The following is a 24,090-nucleotide window of genomic DNA, read 5'->3' on the forward strand; positions in this document are numbered from 1 at the left end:
TAGCATTGAGAAGTTTTCAACTCTTTCAATGTTTGAACTTATCGGAGGTCAGAGATTGCTTTAGAAATGTTACCAAAAAGGCCTCAAATGTTGGTTTAGTGTGATTCAGACGGTTAATCGCTTCTCACACATTGTTGTACCTTGATGGATGTCATATTTAATATGTATTTTTATGAGTTGCTGAACTTCCTTCACAAGATAATGACTTTTCCCAGAATTGTTGCTGCCTGCATGTTCTCTGTGTTGCACATTCCTCTCTAAACATGCCAGACGTGCTTCGCGTGTGTTCCACCTCTACTTCCAGCCATTTCCCTCATATGACAGGAACATCCCATTGTTCTTAAGAGTGTGTGTGTGTGTGTGTGGACAGTGTTGGTAGATGGGGGTCAAAGAGAGTGGGTGCAGGTTGCCGCTGGACTCTTCTCGTGCGGCAATATGGCGGCGGACGTTTGCTGCAGGATGCTTGGAATGCTGCAGAGACAGAGGGGCGCGCTCTTATCGGCGCGGCAACAGAGTCAGAGAGGCGACGAGGAAAAGGCTCATTCCTCTAACACACAATGAGCATGTTAACAAGTGTCCCAGTTACAGTGTGTGTTTGTACTGTAGTATGTAAACAGAGGTGGAATAAGTGCTGGGATCACAACTTTTTCTGTACAGTAGCATGCAAAACTTTGTCTTCATACTGTATGATGTAAAAGCCCTGAAAGTGCATGAGAGTGGGTTTGAGTTTGGGACTTTTAATTCATGTTATTTTTGCATCTCATAATCTCTTAAGTAATGGAGATATCCACAAGAAATTTTCAGCACTAACAAAACATCTAAGGTCGGCTTAAAAGAAACAAAAACAAAAAATCTGCAACCAAATCAATTTTTCACCCTCTCAACATCACAAACTAAAGATAAACTCAGTTTGTTTGTTTTTTCAGAATGTATTTTTTTTTCTTGGAGCATCACTATCATGGGATAGAGTTTTAGTAAACTGCACCAGTTTAGTGTGAATGATGCCGATGATTAGAGACTGGATGTTGGATCTGTTTTCTAATCATTCACACAGCAAAGCCTTGAATGGTGTAACCCACACATCTCCTGGATCACTCAGTTCTATTTTGCAGGCAGTGATGTTGATGCTAAAGTAGGTACAACATTTCGAACCTGGTAAGACAGTCAAAGAAACCCGCAGCCAGCACGGCTTTGCTCCAGTTAATCAAACCCAGCTGAAAATCTGCAGGCTGTCTGGCAAAGAAACCACAAACATTGTCAGTATTACTGCAAACATACCAGCGGTGCTACAAGTTAACACTGGTCCGGGTGTGACTGCTGTCTCTCGTAATTCACGGTACCAGCTTTGTCATAGACTTCAGTATGTGACTCTTCTCCTGTTGAATCTCAGCCAGTCTGGCCCTCTGCTGGGAAGAAGGAGGCCCAACTCTGTCATACACAGTAAGAGGAAAACTTAGAACTTTGATGCTTTATGTGCTCATATTTCTTTCAGTATTTCCAGAGAATCAGAAAACTTGTAAGACTGACAGTAAGATTTATACTTTGTATCCATACCAGGCTGGTATTTGTGTGTGTGTGCCTGCAGGAGTTTTGAATTCTGTCCGCACTGTCCTTTAGCCCTGAAGCAAAATGAATTGAAATTCTTGAAAAAATAGAGCAGATAGTAACTTTTTGATATTCAGCTTAGTGAGAACAGGAATTATTTGATGTTGTCTTATGTAAAAGCTATTTAGAGCATTCCTTGTTCACCGATGGCTAATGAGGTCATCCGTTTGGATCGCCTCCTGCAATTAATTTGCAGATCTCCCCCTGCAAACACCCCCGGGCTACCCTCATTCTTTCTGTCTTATGCAATGACATGCACAGGTTGTGTGCGACCTCGATGCCGTATTTTCTCCTTGTGCATTTAGGTGCAAGCGATCATGATGATGATGCGATGACTTTTATGTTGGATTTTTAGTTACATACATATATATGTATACATATATATACACATATATATATGTATACATATATATATACATATATAGTATTTTCTTACAACCTAATATGCACAACTTGTTAAAACACTGAATGAAGCGATTGTTTGAAATTAAACATGGGGTGCCAGTCAGTCTGTGATAGCGGTGATTTGCTTGATATGGTAAAGCCTGAAGAGAAAGTAGAGAGAAAAAAAACAATAGACAGCAAGTGATTCTAATCTACGCCCTAAAAGCATCCTGGGATACGCTGATGAATTGGCAAGGGGAAAAGTCAGTTTACATTCTTCCAGTCGCAGTGACATAAACAGCCGAACATGTTTTGATTTGTACATCTTTCCGAGAGAAGAGCCTGAAGACGTGACGTCCTTCCTCATTTAGAGTTAAAAAAAAAACCCTTCTCGTCTTTCCATGACACTGTGGAGATGTAAACCAAAGGAAGCTGCTTTGTGAAACTATTTAAGCTGTTTCACTTGGATGTCACTTGGATTTTGCACAGATGAACTCGCTAGTTTCTGGTTGATTAGCTTCTCTCGCTCTTAATAGAAAGTGTAAAAGATGACCTAGCTACCATGACATCACATGTTTGTTTGTTGAAGATTCAAACAAACCTTTCCTCCGTCGCCATCTTGGTTGTAAAAAAAACCCGGATGTGACGAGGTGGGCGGGTTCGTGAAACTAATTATGATTCACAGCTTGCTAGCCACAGGTAATCCTTCATTTTACTGTGTGTGTGTGTGACAAAAATGAAACAAATAGACTTATTTTATTCAATATAAACCCCAATGAGTGACTGAGCCTATGAACTCAACAGGAATGTGTTTACAGAGGTCAGAAAACTGTTTTCTTATTGACATTTATAGACCTTTTTGCAGCCACAGCTATCGCCATCTGGTGGCATTCAGACAGAATGCAGGTTTTAGGCATAGTCTTCTGACCCAGATGTTCTGACCCATGTTTATTAATTTAACCAGCTAAGTTAGCGCTCCACTCTCTTGTCCAAATATGGTAATGTTTGGGTTCGAAAAAAACTTGCATGGCAACTTATTGTGACGCATCGCAATGGCAAAAACGCAAACGATGACCCTTTGAAATAAATCTAGAACCACAGGGTGATGTCGGATTGTAAATAAAAGGTGGATGTCACCAGTTTATAAGGAAACTATGCAGAAAATATGGTGGACGTTAGTGTTTGTTTCATGAGTTATTTCAGGGACGGCTGCGGAGAATGCTTCGGTTTACTGTGAATAAATGATCGTGAGCCAAAAATGCCTGTGTGGGAAAAACACACAGAGAAAGTGCTTCCTTCACTGGTCAAACATGCCATCAAAAACACGTTTGTTTTCATATCAACCAAACACAGTGAAAAGAAATCTGATAGCTTAGTGGAATTGTACAAATGTGTATACACTCGGTTCTCAAGAGGGAAGACTTCATGGTCCATTACTTTCAGGCAGCTGTTGTCACTTGACAAAGAGGTTGGGGCAGATAACAGCAGCATTATCAAAACTGAATCTCTCCACTCCAACAACACCCTTTTCTCCCAGTTTCCCCTGAAGTACGCAGGAGGCTGAAACATCCAACCCTGCACCAGTCAATACTACTCTTACGTCTTAGATTTGCACCTATGTGCTGCAGCTGGTACCTTCTCATTTGCTCTACAGACATTACTGACCCTCATCAGTTTCCCCTCCTTTCATGCCTGGGTCAACTCTGAGGCGACTGTGTATTTAAGTCTTTAATTACACAGGCCATAAAGTTGTCAGTGTCGTGGGAGATCAGAGAGAAAATCGTCATCACCTGTGGTGATCACTCTGCAGGCGGGCCGGGTCATAAATCAGCGGCCTCCAATGGCCACTCCTCCCGTTGAGGATTCAGATCTGACATTTCACTTTTAATCAGGTGTGCTGTGGTTTAAACTCTCATCTGCAGCTTCAAACGTGTTTGACATTTTTGGGAAGAAGTGACAAAGCTTTAAAAAAATGGAAACGCAGGCCAAGAATGAGCGGCATCTGTTTATTACACAAACATTATCTGAGGTATGTGAGTGTTGCAAGTGTTTAATGTCAGTTGGTAGTTGTTAGGTATTTATTTGTTCTCTTGTTGGGACAGGTCACTGCATCAGTAAGGTAGAAATTTAAAGTGGAAATGTTTGCTTAATGTAGCAGAAAATGAAGTAAAGAGTTTTTTCCTTTGGGCTGTAGAGGAAATTGAACTACACTATATGTATATTAATAACCTTATATTGAAGTGTGTGCATATTTGGACAATACCACCAATTTTCAGCATAAACTAAACAGTTGCACAAAAGTATTGGAATAATTAACGTATTACAGACATTCAAAGCAATTGGAGACATTTTAATTTAAACACTCCATATTCCTCAGGCTCTGTTTATGTTCCACTTTTATTATCCAAATTATAAGTATTTGGACTGATACAATCCACCACAGCGGGTTTTAAATCAACCAGTTAAAATTTGATTTCAGTCATAATTTAAGGGGTTTAACATAAGGAATTACAACTGTCTTTATACACAGTTCCCCATTTTCAGAGGATTAAAGGTAACTGGACAAGTGGCCAACAGTTTTATGGCCTGGTGAGGCCTTTTACTGCATTAAACTACGAGAAATTAAGCAAACTTGCATTTGGTAGCTGCTCCCTTGAACTCTCAATATGAGCTTTAGACATGTCGATCCAACTCAGTGTTTCTTTTCCTTCTCCCCTCCTTGCTCCACATTTAGAAAATTAAATTCTAAGGAGTATGTTCTGAACGCTTCCTATTTATCTTTGCCCCCCTGCCGTCTAAGAATGCCATCGGGCACGTAGTAACCACCTGTCAATGCACTATCAGCGGGCTGCAGGTCTCCTCCCACGCTCTTAACGTGCTCTCCCTGAGCTACACGTTGATCGAAAGAGAGTGAATTTGTATGCAAATGGCTTTGCTTCCTGTTCTCTATCTGCTTGGGCAAAGGGTGGGATTTCCTCATTCCTGACGTCTGACCCTTCCACTCTTCTGTCTCACGTTTCCCTTCCCTTTAATGGCAGTCTGCCATCTGGAGATGCAGGTTATCACAGCAGACCTGTGGCCTCTTTACATTTGTTTACTTAAGACGTCTATTTGCCAAACCTTTGTGCTGACGTAGTTCTTGAGAATATGAACAGGTTATGTCTGTTGGTGTAGAAATCCTCATGTGCGCACCTTTAAAGAGATCATTAGGGGAAATCTGCTACAAATGTCAAATAAGGACTCACCTCTATGATCTGAATGCTGTGGATTTGTTAGTTAACAGTGGAACTCTGATAAAAGTATAGTTTGTTTTATCATCATTAAGTATCTGGAAGTTAAGCCATTTAGAGCATTTTTTTTTTATGCTTTTTGTGCTCCACATGACAGAATCTGAAGCCACAATCTGTGTTTTTTTTTTGTTCAACACGATTAGCATCGGTGTCATGGGGATATATCATCATTTGAATAAACTGCACCAGTTTAATGTCTGTGATCTCGAGGAACAGAAACGGGTACCCCGGATGTTTGATCAGGTTCTCATTCACTAGAGAAAACTTCAAAAAGTGCTTTTAGGATAAACATTCAAGGCTCTTATCACCATGTGGGATAGGTGGCTGCTCAGAGCAAGTTGGAGCAAATGAAAGGTCTATTTTTTGTTGTTTTAACCTACATTTGATATCAGGCTCATCTTCTAGCCGGAATTCCTTCTGTGTAAATAAATAAACACATTTCAAAGTCATTTTTTTTAACACTCGTGAATGTAGCTTATGTCTGTGAGACTGTTTAATATAGTTCTTTTGAAGTTATGAGATCTTAAAAAAGTATTAACCTAACCTCGTATACTTTGAAGGTCTATAAGTTGAACAGTTTTTGTAGCATAAAGGTGACATTTTGCACACCTTCATTTAATATACTAAAGTTATTGTAGTTTGTGTTTTTTCAATTAAAATGGACCTGAATTAACACAGATCCATCATGAAGACAAGTCAGATTTAGCCACACAGTCTGATATTCATCTGCAGTGCCAGCTTCTTTAATACAAGAAAATATTAATCTTAAATGTATGAAGAATAAAGCAAAGACATAACAATATAACTGATACTGAATATTAAAGACCATTTTAACAGCTCAGAAGCACAAACATGTTGCATGTCAGGAAATATGCAGTAACATTTTCCAGTTTTATTTTTATCTGTGTAATAATGGTAGATATTAATATTTTTGAATTGTCCACAATAGAACAAATAACTATAAATATGGCTGGTACCAGTGTAAATCTTTGCTGGCGTCCAGTCTGTTGCAGCCAATCATGGTTGAAGTTTAGGATATACGCAGTCTGCCCCAGAAACACTTTCTCCAAACACTACGGTGGAAAACTGGCAGAAATCGGCCCTCAAAATCCAGCGAAACATCCGTAATTTTAGAAAGGAATGTCACATTCCTTTGCAGTTGACTGAGCCCAGTCTTTCAGAGTGCCTCCTATCAGGAAGTGCTGCACAATGGGAGCAAATTGCCAGAAACACAAAGTCAGACATTTGGGACAAAGGTGGGGGCAGACAGAGGAAACCGTGTCAGCCCTCATACAATAACCTTTGCTGCCACACTCGGATTCAATAATAAATATATCCAAACATGAGCCAAAGTCGGATCCTCTGGGGAGAGACATTGATTAAGAATAAACTCAGAAGCTTTACAGCCAAAGTGATGAGTTACTCCTCTTTGACAAAAGGGACAATTCTGATCCATATCTGATCCAAACTAAACAAAGGTTTTTCAAACTTTAATTCAGGCAATGAAAAGATACAGAGAAAACACACACACACACAGCACGCCTATAGCAAATGTTCTCATTCATATTTTCTGATGCATTTATATTTTTCAAACTTACAGGGTTTCAGATGCTCTTAATGTCTGTCCTGCTAAAGCATGCTGTTAAAAACAAGTCAGGTATTTGCATTATTTAAAGTCTTCAGTGTTTAATACGTGACCTAAAAAACTACTTTATGTAAGCTAGATGTAGAATATGAAAAGTGCCATTAGTCCTAAAAATGTGTATGAAGACAACATCCACCAGGTGCTCGCTGGGGTTTTCAGCACTTATCTGCTGTATTTGATGCATTGGTCACTAAATTAGCTCAAAGTGCTGCTGTTTATAAGCACTGACTAAAACCATGATTCTTCAGGCTCATATGCAGCCGTGTGTCCTGTTATTATGTGAAAAACAAGAGCTTAGACTAATTTTGTTATTGATCATTATTTGGCAAATTGGATAACAAAGTGTAGTCAAATATATAGTTCTACTTTAAAAGCTTAATATTAATATTTATAGTTTTATAAAGAAAATCTATTTAAATGTCCTTGTTATGTTGAAAGACACTTTTCAGAACCACATAAATTTTATTAGTGGGTCGTTACAGCTTTTGATGACTAATTACTTCATCATATTTCTGGCTTACTTGATTCATATTAATGCAAAATATCAGCAAAACAAGAACTTAAAAATTGCACAAATTCAAATATTATACTGATAATGTATTGTTAACTATGTGGTGTTAGTGTGTTTAATCATTTTCAGATTCAGAGATTTGCTTTTGTTTTTGGGGTAAGGGGATTATAAATGTAGTGATTAACCCTTTTATTACTGGCTTTAACAATGGATATCTCAGTGTTCAGCCCTTCCACTATCAAAGATATTTGGCGTCCGGAGGTCGACCACCTGCTCTCCGTCTGACACGCCGCCATTTCCAGGCTTCCAGCACCGAGACATCCATCTCTAGTGCTTGGCAGATGGTTCAGACTGAGAGGTTTTGCCCTCACCGTGGTTTTAGGAGACGTCTTTATCTGGCCTGGAAGCTTTACCCGGCCATCTGCTCACAAAGGGTCTGCACGGATTGGGGAGGGGGCAGGCGAACTTATATGTGCAAACACATACAGCAACGGCGCTGACACGAGGCTGATTGCTCAGGCTGGTGGCACTTTTTTGGATCCACGCATGCTGAAGAGTTTGGATCAGGCAAAGAGATGGTAACAGGTTGATTTTCTTTTTCTTTTTTTTCTTTTTTTACAGACCGCAGCAACATACTCCAGGTGTTCCTCTTTGTATTTTGGAGTGGTTTTAATGTACGTGCAGCCTGCTTTCTGTTTTGTATACACTGCATTCTTGTTGCAGGAGTCCATATGGTGGGGGCCTGACAGGTGCATCTGCCTCTGAGCTGCAGGGCAGTAGATACTGAGCAGCGCTTTGTTTCCACAAAACATCTGCCTCTTGGCCTGAAGCCCTGTGAAACCCAACTAAACCCCAGTGTGGTTTCAAAAGTCAGCCATTCATTAAGATTCTCACAAAAGTCACCTTTTTATGTTGACAGCAGCTCAGGAGAAGCAGAGTTCATGGAGATACACATGCAGGCCTGCGTATTATTAAGGTATTATTATTATAAGCCCATCTGTTTTATTGCATTTCACAAATCCTTTCTTTGTCTTTATTTTTAAAAATCCAATTCTAAGTCAATTTTAGCTGTTTTAAGGGGTATTGCTAAATGTCTTGGCCACGGTGATACAGGAATTTGCCAGCTTTTGAGATTAAGTTTATTTAATTTTACATGTTTGATAAAAATCTGCAGAGTTCGTTTGATAACCTCTTGTTCCCTAAATTCTTTAGATATAATTTTTCCAACATTGGACAACATTCAAAGAGACGGCTTCAGAAGAAAGCTTGTGTTGTCTGTCGACACAAGTTGTGTGTTGTGAGCCAAACAAACGTTGCTTGTTTCCCCGAAACGGCTAAAATGAGCTCAACATCTTCCAAAGGTTTCTGCAACAGTAACCACGAGGAATGTCTGTGGATCAGCTGTTCTGGTGTTTACACAGCTCGGATGTCACATCGGCACCTTCTCATTTTATATCCGAGACATCATTACCTCAGCGATATTTTTCGACTTGGAAGGCTTTAAAAATTAAAATGCCATTACTGGAAAAAGTACAAAGGCACAGTGATAACAGAAAAGCCTTTCACACCGTGTTCTTTGTGTGAACTTGACAAGCAGTTGACTTGAAAGCTTTCACTGTGTTTAACGCAGCAGAGAAAGAGTCTGCCTTAACCTGCCTTTGAAGGTGGCCTTCGAAACACTTTGGCTACGGTCTCTGAGGCGCGAATTAAAACTGCCATCCTCGTCTCATTCTTTAAGCACCTGGAATCGGGAGTTATTCGTAAAGCGCGTTGCTCTGGCTGGTTTCACTTTTATTAGTGTGGGAAGAAGAAGAATTGATCTGTTCTGGTAAATGAGATGACGTGTAGGTGAACCTGTAGGCACGAGTATCGCCACAACAGTCGCTCTTAGATATCTGCCCATAAAGCAGATGGTCTGCAGCATTCAACTCCAGTATGCTTAATTTCAAACTTTAATATTTATTTACAAACACATGCTGGGTTTATTCAAGGAAAGATGATAACCTCAGCCACAGACAGTATAAAAAGATGGACTTTATCCCCATGACATCATTCTTTTATTCAGAACTTAATAGTTCTAGTATTCTTCAGTCTTCTTGGTTCAGAGTGATGTCAATTTTGTCCTTGAGTGGTGATCTCGGGGTGTCCACATGCCTGCTACTCTTTGTGACACGATGCAATGCAAAAACTACCCATTGCACCCCTTGGGCGGATTTCTATAACAGAAATGACTGTTCAACAGCAGAGTCTTTAGCTGTGTTTGGAACAGAGTATAACTGCCGCCTAAGACGTGCACATGCTTGCAAGTAACACCTCAACCTGCGTGACGGCCCAGTCATCAGCGCTTGCGGCTGAAATGCCGCGCTTGTATCCCAATGGTTTTCCAGTAAAACAAACCTTTAACTGTTGACCTGAATCACCCTCAACCGAGTCTAAAGCTGAATCGGGTGAATGCCGCTGCCGTAAAGAAGCCCACAGGGCACTCGTGGAAATATGTGTCCTTGTCTTATCTGTAAACAGCATCACCCACAGGCAGAGTCCTGTTTACAGTCCCTCGCTGGTTCAGTGTCACTTGTTTACCTTCATGGTGAGGTGAGGAATTTCTGGTGTCATCAGGTGCAAGAGACCGTTTCATGTTAGACCTGCTGTAAGTCAGACATTTGTAAATGTTTTTCACCTCCAAACCAAACATGGCTGCTCATGTGTTTGGAGTGTGAGGACACACGGGGTGTCTCCACTATCTGCTGCTTTCAGAATCGGTAAATATTCACACATACAATGAAAAAATCCACTTCATGTAGAAGGGGTGTATTCGGTTTGTAGGAGTTGGCGTGCTGCTTTTTTTACACTTATCTTTGTCCAATCCTGTAAGTGATTCACAGCTACTGTCAGCTAAGAAAAGGTTTGAAGTCATGAATTGGGACAGCCATGCAGCAGTGTTATTCATTGAAGAGCCCCCCCCCCCATTAAAAGAAACTGTCAGTGGCTGCCGGTTAACCTCCTGTTGTTCCCCGTAGAACTGCAGACTGGAAGCTCAGTTAGACCCCATGCACATGGTAATGTGAGGAATGCGGCCATTTCCTCCTTTCTGGAAAACAAAAGGAGCTGCTGAAGCGCCAAGCTTGTCCCACCTCACATACCAAGGGCGGTGCTCCCAGATCGCAGTCTGCTTTGTGTTGGCCCAGTCAGCCCATCAACAGGTCCCAGTGACTGATCTTAAGTATCACTTCTGATGGCAATCGTCTTCGAAAATATGCCGTAAATTCGACTTTCTACCTTTCTTACCCGAGGAGTACACAGTCATAATACCTGCCACCTGTAAGAAACAAGTATGAGACACATGTAAACCTGGAATATATACAAAAAAATTAAAGAAATGCTTGAGAGAAATATTTTAGTTAGAAAAACTTTACAATGTTGAATTCATTGAAAATAAAATTATATTGATTAAATTAAAGTGAAAAATCGAAGTCACTGCTTATGTCACAATGTGACTTGGTTGCCCTAAACCCCGTGTTTACGTCCCTTTAGGGACTCTTAGTAACATTTAGACATGGCATTCCTCCACCAGGAGGAACCTAGGGCCCACTACAACATATGATCTGACAAGGGTATGAGGATTTTATCCTGGTATCTAACAGCAATCAGCAAACCACCTTCCCAGACCATCGCTGACCTAGCTCCGAACTGGTCATGCTATACAATGTTGCAGGCAGCATAACATTCAGCAGAGCATCTCTAGAAACTTGCACAAGCACCCCACTGGAGATCATTCTGTAGGGCTCTGGCAGTGCTCCTCCTGTTCCTCCTCACACAAAAGACCTTATACCAGTCCTCCTGGTGGGTTGATGCCATTCTACAGGCCTGTCAATTCAGGATATATCAGTGACCACATTCTTGATACTGTGCTGGGAGACATGCCAAACCTTCTTGGAGAAGAAGGGGGGATCCTGAAGGAACTAGACATCTGAAAGGGCTGCTTATTCTACCAACTGTGACAGGGATACCAAATCTCAATGAAGCTGAAATGACTTTGTGATTATACCTGAATGGAGTTTGGTTGTACACAACTGTAATTTTTAGGAGATGAGGTCTTTTGATGGCCACCACTCTGTGTTTAGGCATACGCTAAAAATAATGCTCCAGCTAGAAGTTTGAGCTTTGCTTCCAAAGAACAGAAATACCTGAGTGGGTTTTACTTTAGAGCAAAAAAACAAAACAAAAACAAAAACTGATAACACACTTAAAATGACTGTTTTACTACTGTGTAAATGTGATGAAATGCTAAACATAAGCTGCAACTAGAAGCTAACTGGCAAAAAGAAGCAAAGAGAAACTAAAATGACAAAAATAAGCACACACAGCAACACTTCCAGATGCTTTTACCCTTTATACCTGTATATGGATGAAATATTGCAAATTGCCACTGTCAAACTTTAAAGGCGATTTAAAAAATGCTGCAGCTAATTAGCCTAGCTTAAAGACAGGAAGCTAGGAGACAGGGCTACCCAGCAATTACTTAGCTTGGCAAAACTCTCACTCTAGTCTTTGGTAATGACTCATCTGGATATTCTGTTTTTCCCAAAATATTTCTATAAATATGTCTTTAAAAGAATAAAAACTTTATTAAACAAAAAAGGTTTTTTCTACCATGGGTTCATTCTACCAAGTGACTTGCATTGCTGTTTGCTTTGTTTTAATGATTTATGGTCTGATTATTAGGTGTTTGACTTCTCATGTAGCCTGCGGTACAATGCTGAGACAGAAGTACCTGGAAATTACTGTTGTTTGTGGCGTGGGATAGGTTGCATAATCTAATTTCCAGGCAACAGGAATGCACAGTCACTCATACGCTTCATGTTACCAGCACAGTTTTCCCACATATAATTGGTGTGTGTGTTTGTTTAGCTGTCCTCTATGGATAGAGATGACTTATTATCACAGAGATCCTAAGCTTTATTAAACTGAAATCCAGGTTCAAATTTGTATAAAAGGAGACTGTGTCAAAAGCATCACTCCTCACATGATCTTTGATCACTTTCATGATGACTTTATAGTTTCAACTGCCATTTCAAGTCTTACTTAAATTCTGTTTTATTAAGTATGATCCCAAATGGAGTCAAAAAGGGGGCTGTTGTATCATGTAGGTGATTGTTTAACCCATGAGCGTGTTGTGTTCTTCGCTTTGTTACGTTTGGTTTCAAAATATCAGTGCTACACTACCCAATGGGTGACATTACCTTGTCTATGTTAATCTTTTATATATTACGGTTTTACCTGCTAATAAAAATATTAGCACCGTCTGAATAGGCTTTGATATTACATTAAAATGATCAGACTCACTGCTTTCCTTCACTCAAGCTTAAAACGCATTTTTTGTTTATCAGATGGCCAAAAATACCAGGGGAATTCACAGGCTTCTGTAAAGTCAAACTGATTCTTTGCCCCAACTGTATGTGGATCAGTTATGCTTATGTGCATAGTGACCCACCAAAGGCCAGTTTTGGAGCCAGAAGAACCTATGCTGAACCAAAGACTGAATGTACAGAAACCGGCATCATTCTGTCTAATTACATATAGACAAATGTGTGAGGTGTCATAAACCTAAGCTTATCCAGAGGATCATGAAATGGTGAAACCTGTTTATCAGTTCTTCAGCATTCTTTAGCAGCTGTTGGACTTCAACTGCCATGCAAATCGATACCTGCGACTGTTTAAGATAAAGCAACCTGCACTGTCGGCTGCGCGCATCACGTTAAAAAGAGAGGACTTGTTTACACTCACTACAACCTCAAATCACCACATCAGTTTGATGGTGTTCATGCACTCAATAACATTACTGCTGCACAGCCCCCACTGCCAGCTGATCCCAGGGTCTGCATCCACATGCAGCCTGAATGCAGCCGGTGCTTGAGGTGGAGGGGAGAACAGCAGATGGCAGGGCTGCCCCCATCATGTCTGCTTTCTTGGGAGAACAATGCATCTCTCAGAGCTCTTATTAAAGGAGGGGAAGGGGGGTTTCAGTCCGGACAGCTGGCAGGCAGCATGCCTCACGTCGCCCCTCTCCCCTCCGTGTCCACACATACACACTGCAATTAATTGGCACGGGCTGCGGCTTAAATATTTACCAGGTCCATGCAAACAAAAGAAATAAAGATTTGTCCAGGTCTCAATGATATGCCATCATTTTTCATCTGCACCTCAGTGTAGCAGGTATAAAATCTGTTATTGACTTTGTGTCAAATGTCAAGTTTGTGTATAAGAGCAATAGGACCAAAACGCACGACAGAGGAGGCAGAGTAAAGGCTCCAAATCCAAATCTTTTATCGGGTCTGAGGTCATTCAGGGGTGGGCAGACAACAGGGCAAACAAACCAGGTGACGATGAGCAGGCAAATGAAAGGTCAATAAAACAGGTATAAATGTTACAAGGAAACAAAAATTCAAGAAGAGAAGAACTACGAACAGGAAAAATAGCTGGAATGTTTGACTGTGATCGTCTATCTAGATAGATAGCCATAAAAGATGGACATGGGTTCTGGGGCTAGAAAGTGAAGCCAGTATGGAAGTGCCTTAAGCATGCGTTCTTTTTTATGAAAAGCAGGCAGCGAGTCTATAGTTATAAATAACAATTGTATAAAAAGCTATGAGGAAAAAGAGGCTACAGCTTACATGGTCTATGAGCTCAGTAACAACTTCCTTGGTGTGATATTCTGGTTTGTTGCTGGTTAAAGGTTCGCATTTAATACAACACGATGTTCAGTATGGAGATTATGATCTTCATTAATCGGGAGAAAGCTGGAGATTGTGATGCCTACCTTGTGATCTGCAAGTTTCTGTTGGGTCCATCCTAACAACCACAGAAATGTTTAGCCTGAGGCTTAAAAAAACAAACAAGACTTTGCCTAGCTTCATAGTGTGTTGAATGTATAGCATAACTTGATGTACACTTTCCCAAATATGTAATGAGACGTCATTGTGAATGAGACCTCAGCAGCCGTGATAGGTCTGGTTGGTCGAACGGAATAAAATAGGCCTTTATTGTCACTGTACATGTACAAACAAACTGTGGCATGGTATGTACATGTGGTATAAACGCAGTTTGCTCATTAGCACAAGGATAACACTTCTGTGAAACATAGGGCCGCTTGCTAATGAAGCTAGTTAAAATAGTTTGTATTGTGCTGGCGGAGGTGCGTGCCGCTCTTTTCATACCTCAGATGTATGCACTCAATTTAGTCCTTCCAAGCGTTGAATACTAGAGGATATCTCAGTGGCCATCTTTCATATACAGTCTATAATAAAACTCGCCAATAAGCTTGGAAACGTAAAGTTGCTGTTGGTGTCTGAGCTTGGTTCTGCTGTTTTTAGATAAAGCAGTGTTTAAAAGCATCACTGTGGAAACTGTGGCGGATTTTTCTTGATTTTCTGACATGAAAACAAAGTTACTGAAGTAAAAGAAATTAGTAATAAATAAAAAGATTTTCCTCAGTTTGTGATGAGAAACGGAGACAGACTGGCTTAATTTGGCAGATCTAAGTTGAGGTCTAAAAAATTAAATTAAAATAATAATATAATAAAACTAAATAGTGTTTGTGACATTTTTTTATTTTGACGCAAAAATCCTTCAAAATATCACATTTTTAACATTGCATTCCTAAAGTATTTGAACAGCTATTTTACTGCTTTTTATCTTTTTTGTGCGGCAGTGCCACAGAAACCTTTAAACATGAGAATGCAGGGACTTAAATCTTCCTCAGCTATAGAAACTGTGCATTCAAATGTCCTGAAGCCGCACAACAAAAAAACAACAACGAGCTCTTTTACATGACACAAGCAGCCCCTCAGCTGGCTGCTGCTTCTACTGCTCTGAATCCATTTTTTTTAAACACACCGCCCCTCTCTCCTCCTCTTCCTCCTCATCCTCTCCCTCCTCCCCTCTGCTCTGCTTTTGATCCCACAGGGACTCGGAGCCTTTGCATTCCTGTCATTCCAGCCGCAGCGAACAATCAGCTCTCAGTTATTTATTAGTGCGCCTCGCAGCTCCGCTCCGCTCAGTCTGCTGCTTGCTACCCGTCAGCGCGCACACATGCGCACGGAGGAAAGGAGCTCCGCACACTTGTGGACGTTTATTTTGAACAATAAGCGCAGATCATTAATTTGAGATACGACGGCACCGCTCACTGTGCGATGAGACTAAAATTTGGTGAGTTTAGCATTCTATTTGAATAAGTTTATCTGAACGTTTTCTGTCGGTTGGTGTGTGGACGGAGTCCAATGCAGATGCAGTTACTTACTTATCAGATTACATCTGAGTCCCGTTTTAATTCATGAGCCACACACAGATCCATCCATTTAAAAAACAGATTGGATATCTTCATCTCATTTGTCTCATTCATGCGGGAGCTATAAATGCACAAACCATTCAAATGTAGAGTTACCCATAAAGCTTTTGCAATTTGTGTTTTATGTGTTTATAATTCAAACTCAAAATACTGATAGTAAACAATTTAAAGACTTTTCACACTTTGAAAAAACAAAACAAAAACATTTACCTTGGCCAAATTGACCCTGTGGCGGCCGGTTCTGGCCACCGGGCCCTATGTTTCACACCCCTGACATTAATGTCTTTAAGGTGATTTTTAAATAATCTTTACTGCTGCTTTTTCAGCTTGGAGGATTAGACTTGATGATGTTTTGCGTAATTCACTCTTGATCTCATGTAGCTGTGTAGTTATTTTGTGCGGTCAGGACACATTGTAGTGGTTTAATAAGGCATTAATTTTACTCTCCGGATTTTCATGTGTTGAAAGTTAAAATGAGTTAATTGTATAAAGCATCCTGTGCATTTTAAAGCATCCATCATTTGTATTCTGAAGACTTTGTCTTCATCATGTTTTGGGCACTATCTGATCTTGAATCACTGGAATTGTTGTGTGTGTTTGCGACGGTTGAGTATTACGCTTGTCTGACTGGAGAAAGTTATGCATGGCAGCATGTGGGCCATGAAAACTGGATCTCCAGTGACATCACTATCAGGGGTATTTCCAGCTACAGCTCATGCACACACAGCATTGTGCAACAGAAGTGTGGATAAGTTTGTGCACTGTTGAGTCTGACCACAGTTTTTCTTTTCCTTTCAGATGTGTGATTTGTGAAGTGCCCACGCTGCCACATCGAGGCTTGTTTTTGTTTCGTTTTTTTTTTTTAAACTGTTATTTTATTGGTTGACATGAGAACTGCTGAGGAGTCCTCTGGAACGGTCCTGCACCGTCTCATCCAGGAACAGCTCCGCTACGGAAACCTGACGGACACGCGCACGCTTCTGGCCATCCAGCAGCAGGCACTGCGTGGAGGCAGCAGCGGCGGCGGCACCGGCAGTCCCCGCTCCTCACTGGAGAGCCTCACTCAGGAGGACACTCCATACATCCAGATGTCAACAAGGCAGGAGCCTCAAGGTCAGGAGCACCAAGGAGACAGCCTGCACTCTGAGAGCCCCGTGTGCCACCTGTACCATCTCCACAAGGAGGAACTGCCTACTTACGAGGAGGCCAAAGCCCACTCCCAGTTCCTAAACTCTCAGAAGGGGCAGGCGGAACAGGATGGACCCAGCATGGATGTAGTGGAAAGTGGAAGTGAGGCACAGTGGGATCTGAAGAGAGAACATGCTCGCTCTCTCAGTGAGAGACTCATGCAGCTTTCTCTGGAGAGAAACCGGTCTAGGGACAGTCTGCCTATGAGTTCCTCACACAGCTACCCACAGCTCTATAATCATCACAATAATGTTTTAAATGCTGCGACACCTGACAGGCAAAGGGCTCAGCCGTGTGCAGAGCAGCGAGGACCACCCCCAGACTATCCTTTCTGTGTCAGACTTCCTGGATACATGCTCAGCCACTCACAGGAGTATGTGCAATACAACCAAGACCCTCATCCTCCCCTCTACACACAACAGCACAGGTAACATCCACAAACAGATGCGATATCAAAAAACGAAGAACAGCCCCAGAGAAGTCTGCTGTTCTTTTATTTTGGGGGTCTTTTCAGCACTGTTGTTGTCTCCTGTCTGCAGGTTTGTGTCTGCTCAGTCGCAGGCGGCTCACAACGGCATCACAGCAGCTTCAGACAGCAACTCCCTTGAGAGCGACGCATTAATGCGGGAGAACGAGCGGCTCAGGAAGGAACTGGAGGTGTACACGGAGAAGGCCACCAGGCTTCAGAAGGTGAGAGGATGGTAGTAAATGTTCGTTGAGGTCGTGAGAAAACAAAAGTTTTTAGCTGGTGCAGGAGGTGAGGGGTTTTCTCACTAATTCAGAGCATGGAATCTCTACAACGCATCTCCTTTTGTCTTTAAAAACATGTTGGCATGTGAGGAGATACATGGCTGACACCTGGGATCACGAGTGTTCACTCTGGAATGTTAATTCCATTATTCATTCACGTAGTGTTAAAAAGACATTTCACAGCAGGCGGCATTCAGTAGACTAATTAGCCTCGTTGATAGTAACATTTGCAACATAAACCAGACAATATGCAGGAATTCCTCCCCCAGAGACTCATTTTCTCATCTTTCTTCCCAGTTGGAGTTGGAGATTCAGAGGATATCTGAGGCTTATGAGACCCTCATGAAAGGCTCTGCCAAGCGAGAAGCTCTGGAGAAAACGATGAGGAATAAACTCGAGGCAGAGATTAAGAGAATGCATGACTTCAACAGAGACCTGCGAGGTAAGCTTCCATTATATGTCTGTCTCCTGGCTTTAAACCTACCGTTTGTGGGTGTGCTCATTGTGGTATGCTGGTCATCTCCGTGCAGAGCAACTCGACGTGGCTACCAAGCACAGAGCGGACTGCGGCGACCGGAAGCAGCACGTCTTTGTCAAACTCCTGGAGCAAAGTGAGTCTGCATCAGTCTTTTGTTACAAACTCCTCTCACGCTGCAGTTCATCACAGAATCAATCACAATTCCCTGTGAAACACTGAACAATAGCAGGAACATAGCTGAGCAGGGATTGGTTTCCTTCTTTAGTGATGTGGTGCTGTCTACATGTTGTCACACAAATGGCCGTATCGCTCCTGTGAGTTACTTTTGGCACCTAGACTCCAGCCTTTTTTTATGCTGCAGTAAATGTGGGCTGGATTCCTGAGATGTTTTTAGGACTTTCAGGGTGTTTGCCACTAGGAATGCCCCCCCTCCCTTTTTATTTTTTATTTTTATTTTTTTAACTGATGGGCTCAGTTTTGCATCGCTGCTAATGACCTCCCTTCTCAAGCGGAACTAATACGTCTGGGTGTCCTGGCCTAACTCTACATGACCCCTGACTTGCTCATTCTCCTTGTTTGGGCATTGCTTTTTTACGCCATAGCTTAATGATGATCGGCCACTTGTGAATATTTCTTTGCTCCCTTTTAGCTCTGTGCAGAACTGATCTGTAGAGAAATCCCTACAGCGAGGATTAGGTGGAATGACATTTATTTTGGGACTATTTGGGCACTAAATGCAGTCGTGTCAGTGTTGGTGATTATCTTTCCCAAACGGTTATCTCAGCACAGCAGAGACGAGCAGTACAATAGTGGGATGTGTCGTTTATATGTTTGTGTTATGAGAACCACATGAAATATATTTTGAGCTGCTTGTTTACTTCACGTCCTCAGAGGCATTCCAGAGCTTTTACCAGTACAAGGCTATGCCTGTGTGCGTAAGTGGATAAGAGGAAGTCTGCATTCCCTCCACAGGCATGCACTCATGTTGTGTAATCAGCCCCCTTTTCAAGAGGCACGTCAGTTAAACTTTCTAAAAGGGCTCATTGAAATGCAGACTAGCTTTCAAAGATTCAATGAGAAATATTGTTTTTACTGATCTCATGTTTACGAGGGCAATAAACTTTGCAGAAAATGAGGTGTCAGATGTTTTGATGTTGAACCACATGCCTTCATGTCTGTTGTTGGGTCACATTCCTTTGAAAATGCACTGAAATGCTTCCCGAGTGAAGGCTTCACTGACCCCAGCGAAGGCCATGGGAGCTTCTCTTCTTTCTTTTTTTCAGTGATATAGTTTTATAGGCTTAAAAAAAATCAAAGAAAGAAGAATCTCAAAAGATTTATTTTTAAATGGGTAAGAGCTGGACATTTTTGGAAATGATTATGAGCAAAGGTGACTAACAAACAAGCTGAGTGGTCGAGCAGGAAATGAGGAAAAGCATATCAGACTCACTTTAACATTTCTTTGACCTTTCCATTGTGGTTGTTACTCAGAGTAGGAGCTTCGGCACCTTCATTAACCTGCTGTTTCCTGTATTGCAGATGAAGAGCAGCAGCGGGAGCGCGAACGTCTGGAGAAGCAGATTCAGCACTTGCGAGTGTCCGGGGAGGACTGCCAGCGGAGACGGGAGCTGATGGAGCAGGCTCTGGCCTCGGCGCAGACTCGCAACCGTCAGCTGGAAGAAGAACTTCAGAGGAAGAGGGCGTACGTGAAGAAAGTGGAGAGGCTGCAGAGTGCGCTGGCCCAGCTGCAGGCGGCCTGTGAGAAGAGGGAAGTGCTGGAGCTCCGGCTACGCACGAGGCTGGAGCAGGAGCTAAAAAGCCTCAGGGCACAACAGGTGAGGAAAACAAGCCACAACATAAATGTGCGGTAGAGCTTTGCATCCCCCCCAAGAGTTCAGTTTGTAGATTTTAAAAATGTGAACATGTCCAAATGGCTTATCCTATAGAAACACTTGGTTGGCTCACAGGGTGAAAGGGACCAGCCTTAGTCTGCTAGAGGATTCCTGCGTAGTTAAAGTAGTAAAAGTGGATTGAGGGATAAACACATTTTCAGAGAGTCAGATTTAGAGCATTTTGTTTCCTTGGGTGTTAAACGCTCTATTCTGTCTCCCGTTTCAGTCCCAGAACCAGAGCACTGATTCCACAGCTTCAGAACCGAGTTCGTCCAGGTTGCAGCAGCAGCTGAGGGAGAAGGAGGAGCGTATCCTGGCCCTGGAGGCAGATATCACCAAGTGGGAGCAGAAGTACCTGGAGGAGAGCACCATGAGGCAGTTTGCAATGGATGCAGCAGCCACAGCTGCAGCACAGAGGTACGAACAAATCTGTCACAATGCAGGGAAGATTCAAAACGTAAAAGTTGGGGGATTATTTAGAAAACCTGTTATTTTATTTTCAGAGATACAACTATCATCAATCACTCCCCGCGGCATTCTCCGGACAGTAGTTTTAATGAAGACCTGCCGTTGTCCCATCACAGACGTCAGGAGATGGAGAACAGGTGATCATCTTTTTATCCATATTTCATTGTCTCCTTCTGCCTGCTCTGTGATGTATTTTCTAAACTCACGATGTTCTCTGCGCGTTCAGGATCCGCGCTCTTCATGCTCAGCTCCTGGAGAAGGACGCGGTGATCAAAGTCCTCCAGCAGCGCTCCAGGTTGGAGCAGAGCAAGCCTGAGAAACAGGGGCTTCGTTCGGCCAGATCCGTCCCCTCCATCAACATAGCGACCGGCGGCATGGAGAGCAAAGGTGAGCTTCTGCCCTTACTTCATGCCGAGCTGAGGAATCTGGAATCTTTAATTTCACACGCTATCCTGTGACAACTGCCAGACAGAATGCACACACCCTGAAAAAGACAAAAACAAGTAGGAGACAGCCCTGTTTTTAAACTGGAATGCATATCATCTCTCACTCCAGAATAGCCCCATCCAGAATAGTCATGGGAAGAACTCTGCGCGGCAGATGTTCAGGAGCGCGTAAATGTGGATGTAGGCGGGTAATTAAGCAGTTTCTTCTCTTTGTCTGCAGGAAAGAGCCTCTCAGATGACCAGACAGGTGCAGCTGTGCTGCAGCCCAAGCTGTTTGCTGCTGCTAAGGTCCTGAGCCGAGACTGCAGCACGCAGAGCGACGAGGCCTCACAGGAGCCTGAGGCCACAGCAGAGCACGGCAAGCTCAAGATGTGTGAAGCAAGCTCAGCGGCTACACCTGGTGGGTTTTTCAAAGTACTTAAGGCCCAATCAGCTCCTCACAGCTCATTTTAAGAATGTGTCATTGAATTAAAGTGACAAATTACTCCGACAAGCAGCTTTACATTGTTTCCTCCAGTCAGATCAGCAAACATGAAAATTACAGCTGAAACACTTGGCAGTGTAGTCTTTTTCTAGATATAATGACAAAAAAGATCCACAGAGGCCTCTGGCCACACTGCTTTTCTACCATAATGTGGTTGAGAGAAAATAGTTCCTCCAGGAACCACGTGGTAACTGGGTCATGATTTCTAGAAAAAAAAGATGTTGCTACTCAGTTTTCACATCAGGTTTTTGGTGCTTTCAGCACCGCAGGGCAAGTGCAGACCTCTTCGCAGAGGATATTTCCAAAAACGAGCAACTCCCAAACAATCTGGACGTATAAATAACAAATATTTATCTAAACGAATGACACGTGCATCGGTAGTTTGCCTTCCAGTGTTGTTTTTTTCTAATCTATAAATTCTGTCCTGCCTGTAGAAACCTCGGAGGAGCCAAAGCTTCCGCTGAAGATGCTAAGGAGCCTCAACAGCTTGGGCGCAGACGTGGTGGAAATCCTCATTTGAGCGCTCGCTCAGGCTCGTATGACTGACAGCAGCGCTGACACAAACTTTTGGCTGAGACTTTAAAGGGCTTCCTCGACGTCTGGCTTAAATCAACATGTGTGTGCTGAGATTTCCTTCTGCTGTTTCTGCACAACTCATAAACGGGCAGTTGGGATTCGTTCACGGTACCTGGACAGTATTTCAGCGTGACAGGAACTGGGCTGCTGACTGTGCATATATTGTGCATGTTTCTCTTTTTATTTTTTAATTATGTTTTGTATTTATACATGTAAATGCTGCTCATAATTGATGTGATTTTGTTTGTCCTAAATGTGCACCACTTTTTTTTTCTAATTATATACACATGACTCACTTCTTGGTTTTGTTTTCCAGTAGCATCCCTGTTACCATGCCCTCTGAAAGTAATGGGAATATTTATAAAATGACTCACAATAAGTGTCCTCTTGCCACGTTTGAGGATTATTTAGTTTAACAGAGCTAAATTAACAGTTGCCCTCCTCTTTAAAATACATTCAGGGGCCTTGCTCGCAGCTCAGAGGGGGATTTGGAAACTTTTTTTTGAATGCGAAGCCTGCAAAACGCCTGCTCGGTTCTTTCTTTAAAAAGCCTGTGAGGATTGACGCCGTTTCTCTGGGGTCCGGTTTTCCAGATCCCCGGCTAATGTTTGGGGCCTCAGAAGGTGGCTACCCAGTGTTTCGCTCCCCTCCCATGCCACAGCGGAGCTAATCTTCTCACATTCCTCGCTGAGGGAATGCTCCCGTTAAAGAAAAAGGCTATCTAAAGTCTGACCCTTCGCCCTTGTTAAAATGGCAGGCATTCTCCACATGACTCCTTTTCTGGGCTGGTTATTTCTTCTGAGTCGTGGTAGCTGGATCTACCACGAACGTCGAAACTGTCAACTATAATTGTCCCGCATTTGCTACTCCATCGCTGTTATATTCAGCTGTTTTTCAAGTATCTCACATTTCTGGGTAGACTATACTGTAAGCCTAATATGGACTCTTCTATTTATTTCTCTCTGCGTGATGTAGGATCACTGAACACTGATGAATGTACACTTCTGTTTTCAATGAATGTGTTTTCTATTTAACTGGAATGTGCCACACTCCATGGGAAAAGGACATTAAAACTCATCATCAGTGGATTTCTGAAGAAGCCAATAAGCTCATCCAGTTTTTAAATATTAGCGTGTGAAACCTCACGTTTACCCGATGTTCTCCTTCATCCTCTATCACAGTGCATTTGCTGGTCAGTGCAGTGTGTCAGAGTTACTGCCCTTTGCTTATTCTGCAATATGTTTACACAAATGGCTGTTTGAAGTGAGAGAAGTTAATATATTTTGTAAAAAAATTTTTTTTCGATCCTTGTTTCCTGGTGCCAAAGATGGACTCTATCTTTAAGTTATAGTTGATGACGAATACAAAAGGTTGTGTTAAGTTGCCTCGCTTCAGCTGGTTGACCCAACGTGATGTTGCTGTGAACTTTTGTAAAGGAAACATTTGTATGTATGCCTTAACATTTCACAATAATAAAGTTTTAATATATTCCTGATAAAAGGCTGTCTGTTTTCATTGTTGAAGTAAAGCCGTAGATGTCACCCGTTGGTTTGTAAACATTTTAAATCGGAAATTTTGGTGCTATTGCCAGCTTTTTTGGAACCACAAGTGACCATATTTGGACAATTAGAAGGATTTACTTCATCGGCTAACATCAGATAGCTAGGTTTACTGAATCCAAATAGGGTGCACCAACGGTTCCTCATTAGTTCAAAGATAAAAAGTTTTTAGTTGTTATGAAGGAAGATATCAGCTATAGAGACCACAACCATTTATATCAGGCTGTAAAGAAGTGACCTCGCCTTCTTCTTTTAGCTGCTCCCTTTAGGGGATGGATCATCTGCCCTAGCAAACCCCGTTGTCACACCAACCCTCTGCCTGTCCTCCTTCACTACATCCATGAATCTCCTCTATTTTCTTCATGCCTAGTATCTCCATCTTCAGCATCCTTTGTCCAGTATATCCATTATCTCTCCTCTGCACATGTCCAAACCATCTTAGCCTTGCCTCTCTAACTTTATATCCACAC

General features: G+C 42.1%; 1 protein-coding gene and 1 long non-coding RNA gene across 4 annotated transcripts in view; one reads left to right on the plus strand and one right to left on the minus strand.

Annotated features, from left to right (window-relative positions):
• Positions 1-2,652, minus strand: part of LOC112843763 (uncharacterized) — an 11,796-nt gene extending 9,144 nt beyond the window's left edge. Inside the window, exons 1-2 of one of the 2 annotated variants that reach the window (XR_003216251.1) lie at positions 2,591-2,652; positions 1,279-1,428 (exon numbers count right to left, since the gene is read on the minus strand). This is a non-coding gene — a long non-coding RNA (uncharacterized LOC112843763). Of the gene's footprint in view, positions 1-1,278; positions 1,429-1,554; positions 1,622-2,590 lie in introns of those variants that run through there. The other variant, XR_003216252.1, reaches the window with a different exon arrangement.
• Positions 1,308-23,561, plus strand: amotl2a (angiomotin like 2a). 2 transcript variants are annotated; one of them, XM_019351867.2, is made up of 11 exons: positions 1,308-1,440; positions 16,578-17,394; positions 17,507-17,657; positions 18,015-18,159; positions 18,248-18,328; positions 19,735-20,030; positions 20,314-20,504; positions 20,591-20,692; positions 20,782-20,942; positions 21,222-21,401; positions 21,920-23,561. In XM_019351867.2, exons 2-11 carry the CDS (start codon positions 16,667-16,669, stop codon positions 22,003-22,005), a joined length of 2,121 nt encoding a protein of 706 aa, XP_019207412.1. In that variant the 5' UTR covers positions 1,308-1,440; positions 16,578-16,666; the 3' UTR covers positions 22,006-23,561. The 2 variants fall into 2 exon arrangements, with proteins under 2 accessions (XP_019207412.1, XP_005451264.1); XM_005451207.4 differs by lacking the exon at positions 1,308-1,440 and adding an exon at positions 15,398-15,640.
• Positions 23,562-24,090: the final 529 nt, after the last annotated feature.

This window comes from Oreochromis niloticus, linkage group LG23 (assembly GCF_001858045.2).
Source record: "Oreochromis niloticus isolate F11D_XX linkage group LG23, O_niloticus_UMD_NMBU, whole genome shotgun sequence".
In the NCBI taxonomy this organism is placed as follows: Eukaryota; Metazoa; Chordata; class Actinopteri; order Cichliformes; family Cichlidae; genus Oreochromis; species Oreochromis niloticus.

Coding starts and splice junctions, on each gene's coding strand:
- amotl2a (XM_019351867.2), top strand. CDS start 16,667: ATGAGAACTGCTGAGGAGTCCTCTGGAACGGTCCTGCACCGTCTCATC. Junction 20,505..20,590: donor GCCACAGCTGCAGCACAGAG/GTACGAACAAAT, acceptor TTTTATTTTCAG/AGATACAACTATCATCAATC. Junction 20,693..20,781: donor CGTCAGGAGATGGAGAACAG/GTGATCATCTTT, acceptor CTGCGCGTTCAG/GATCCGCGCTCTTCATGCTC.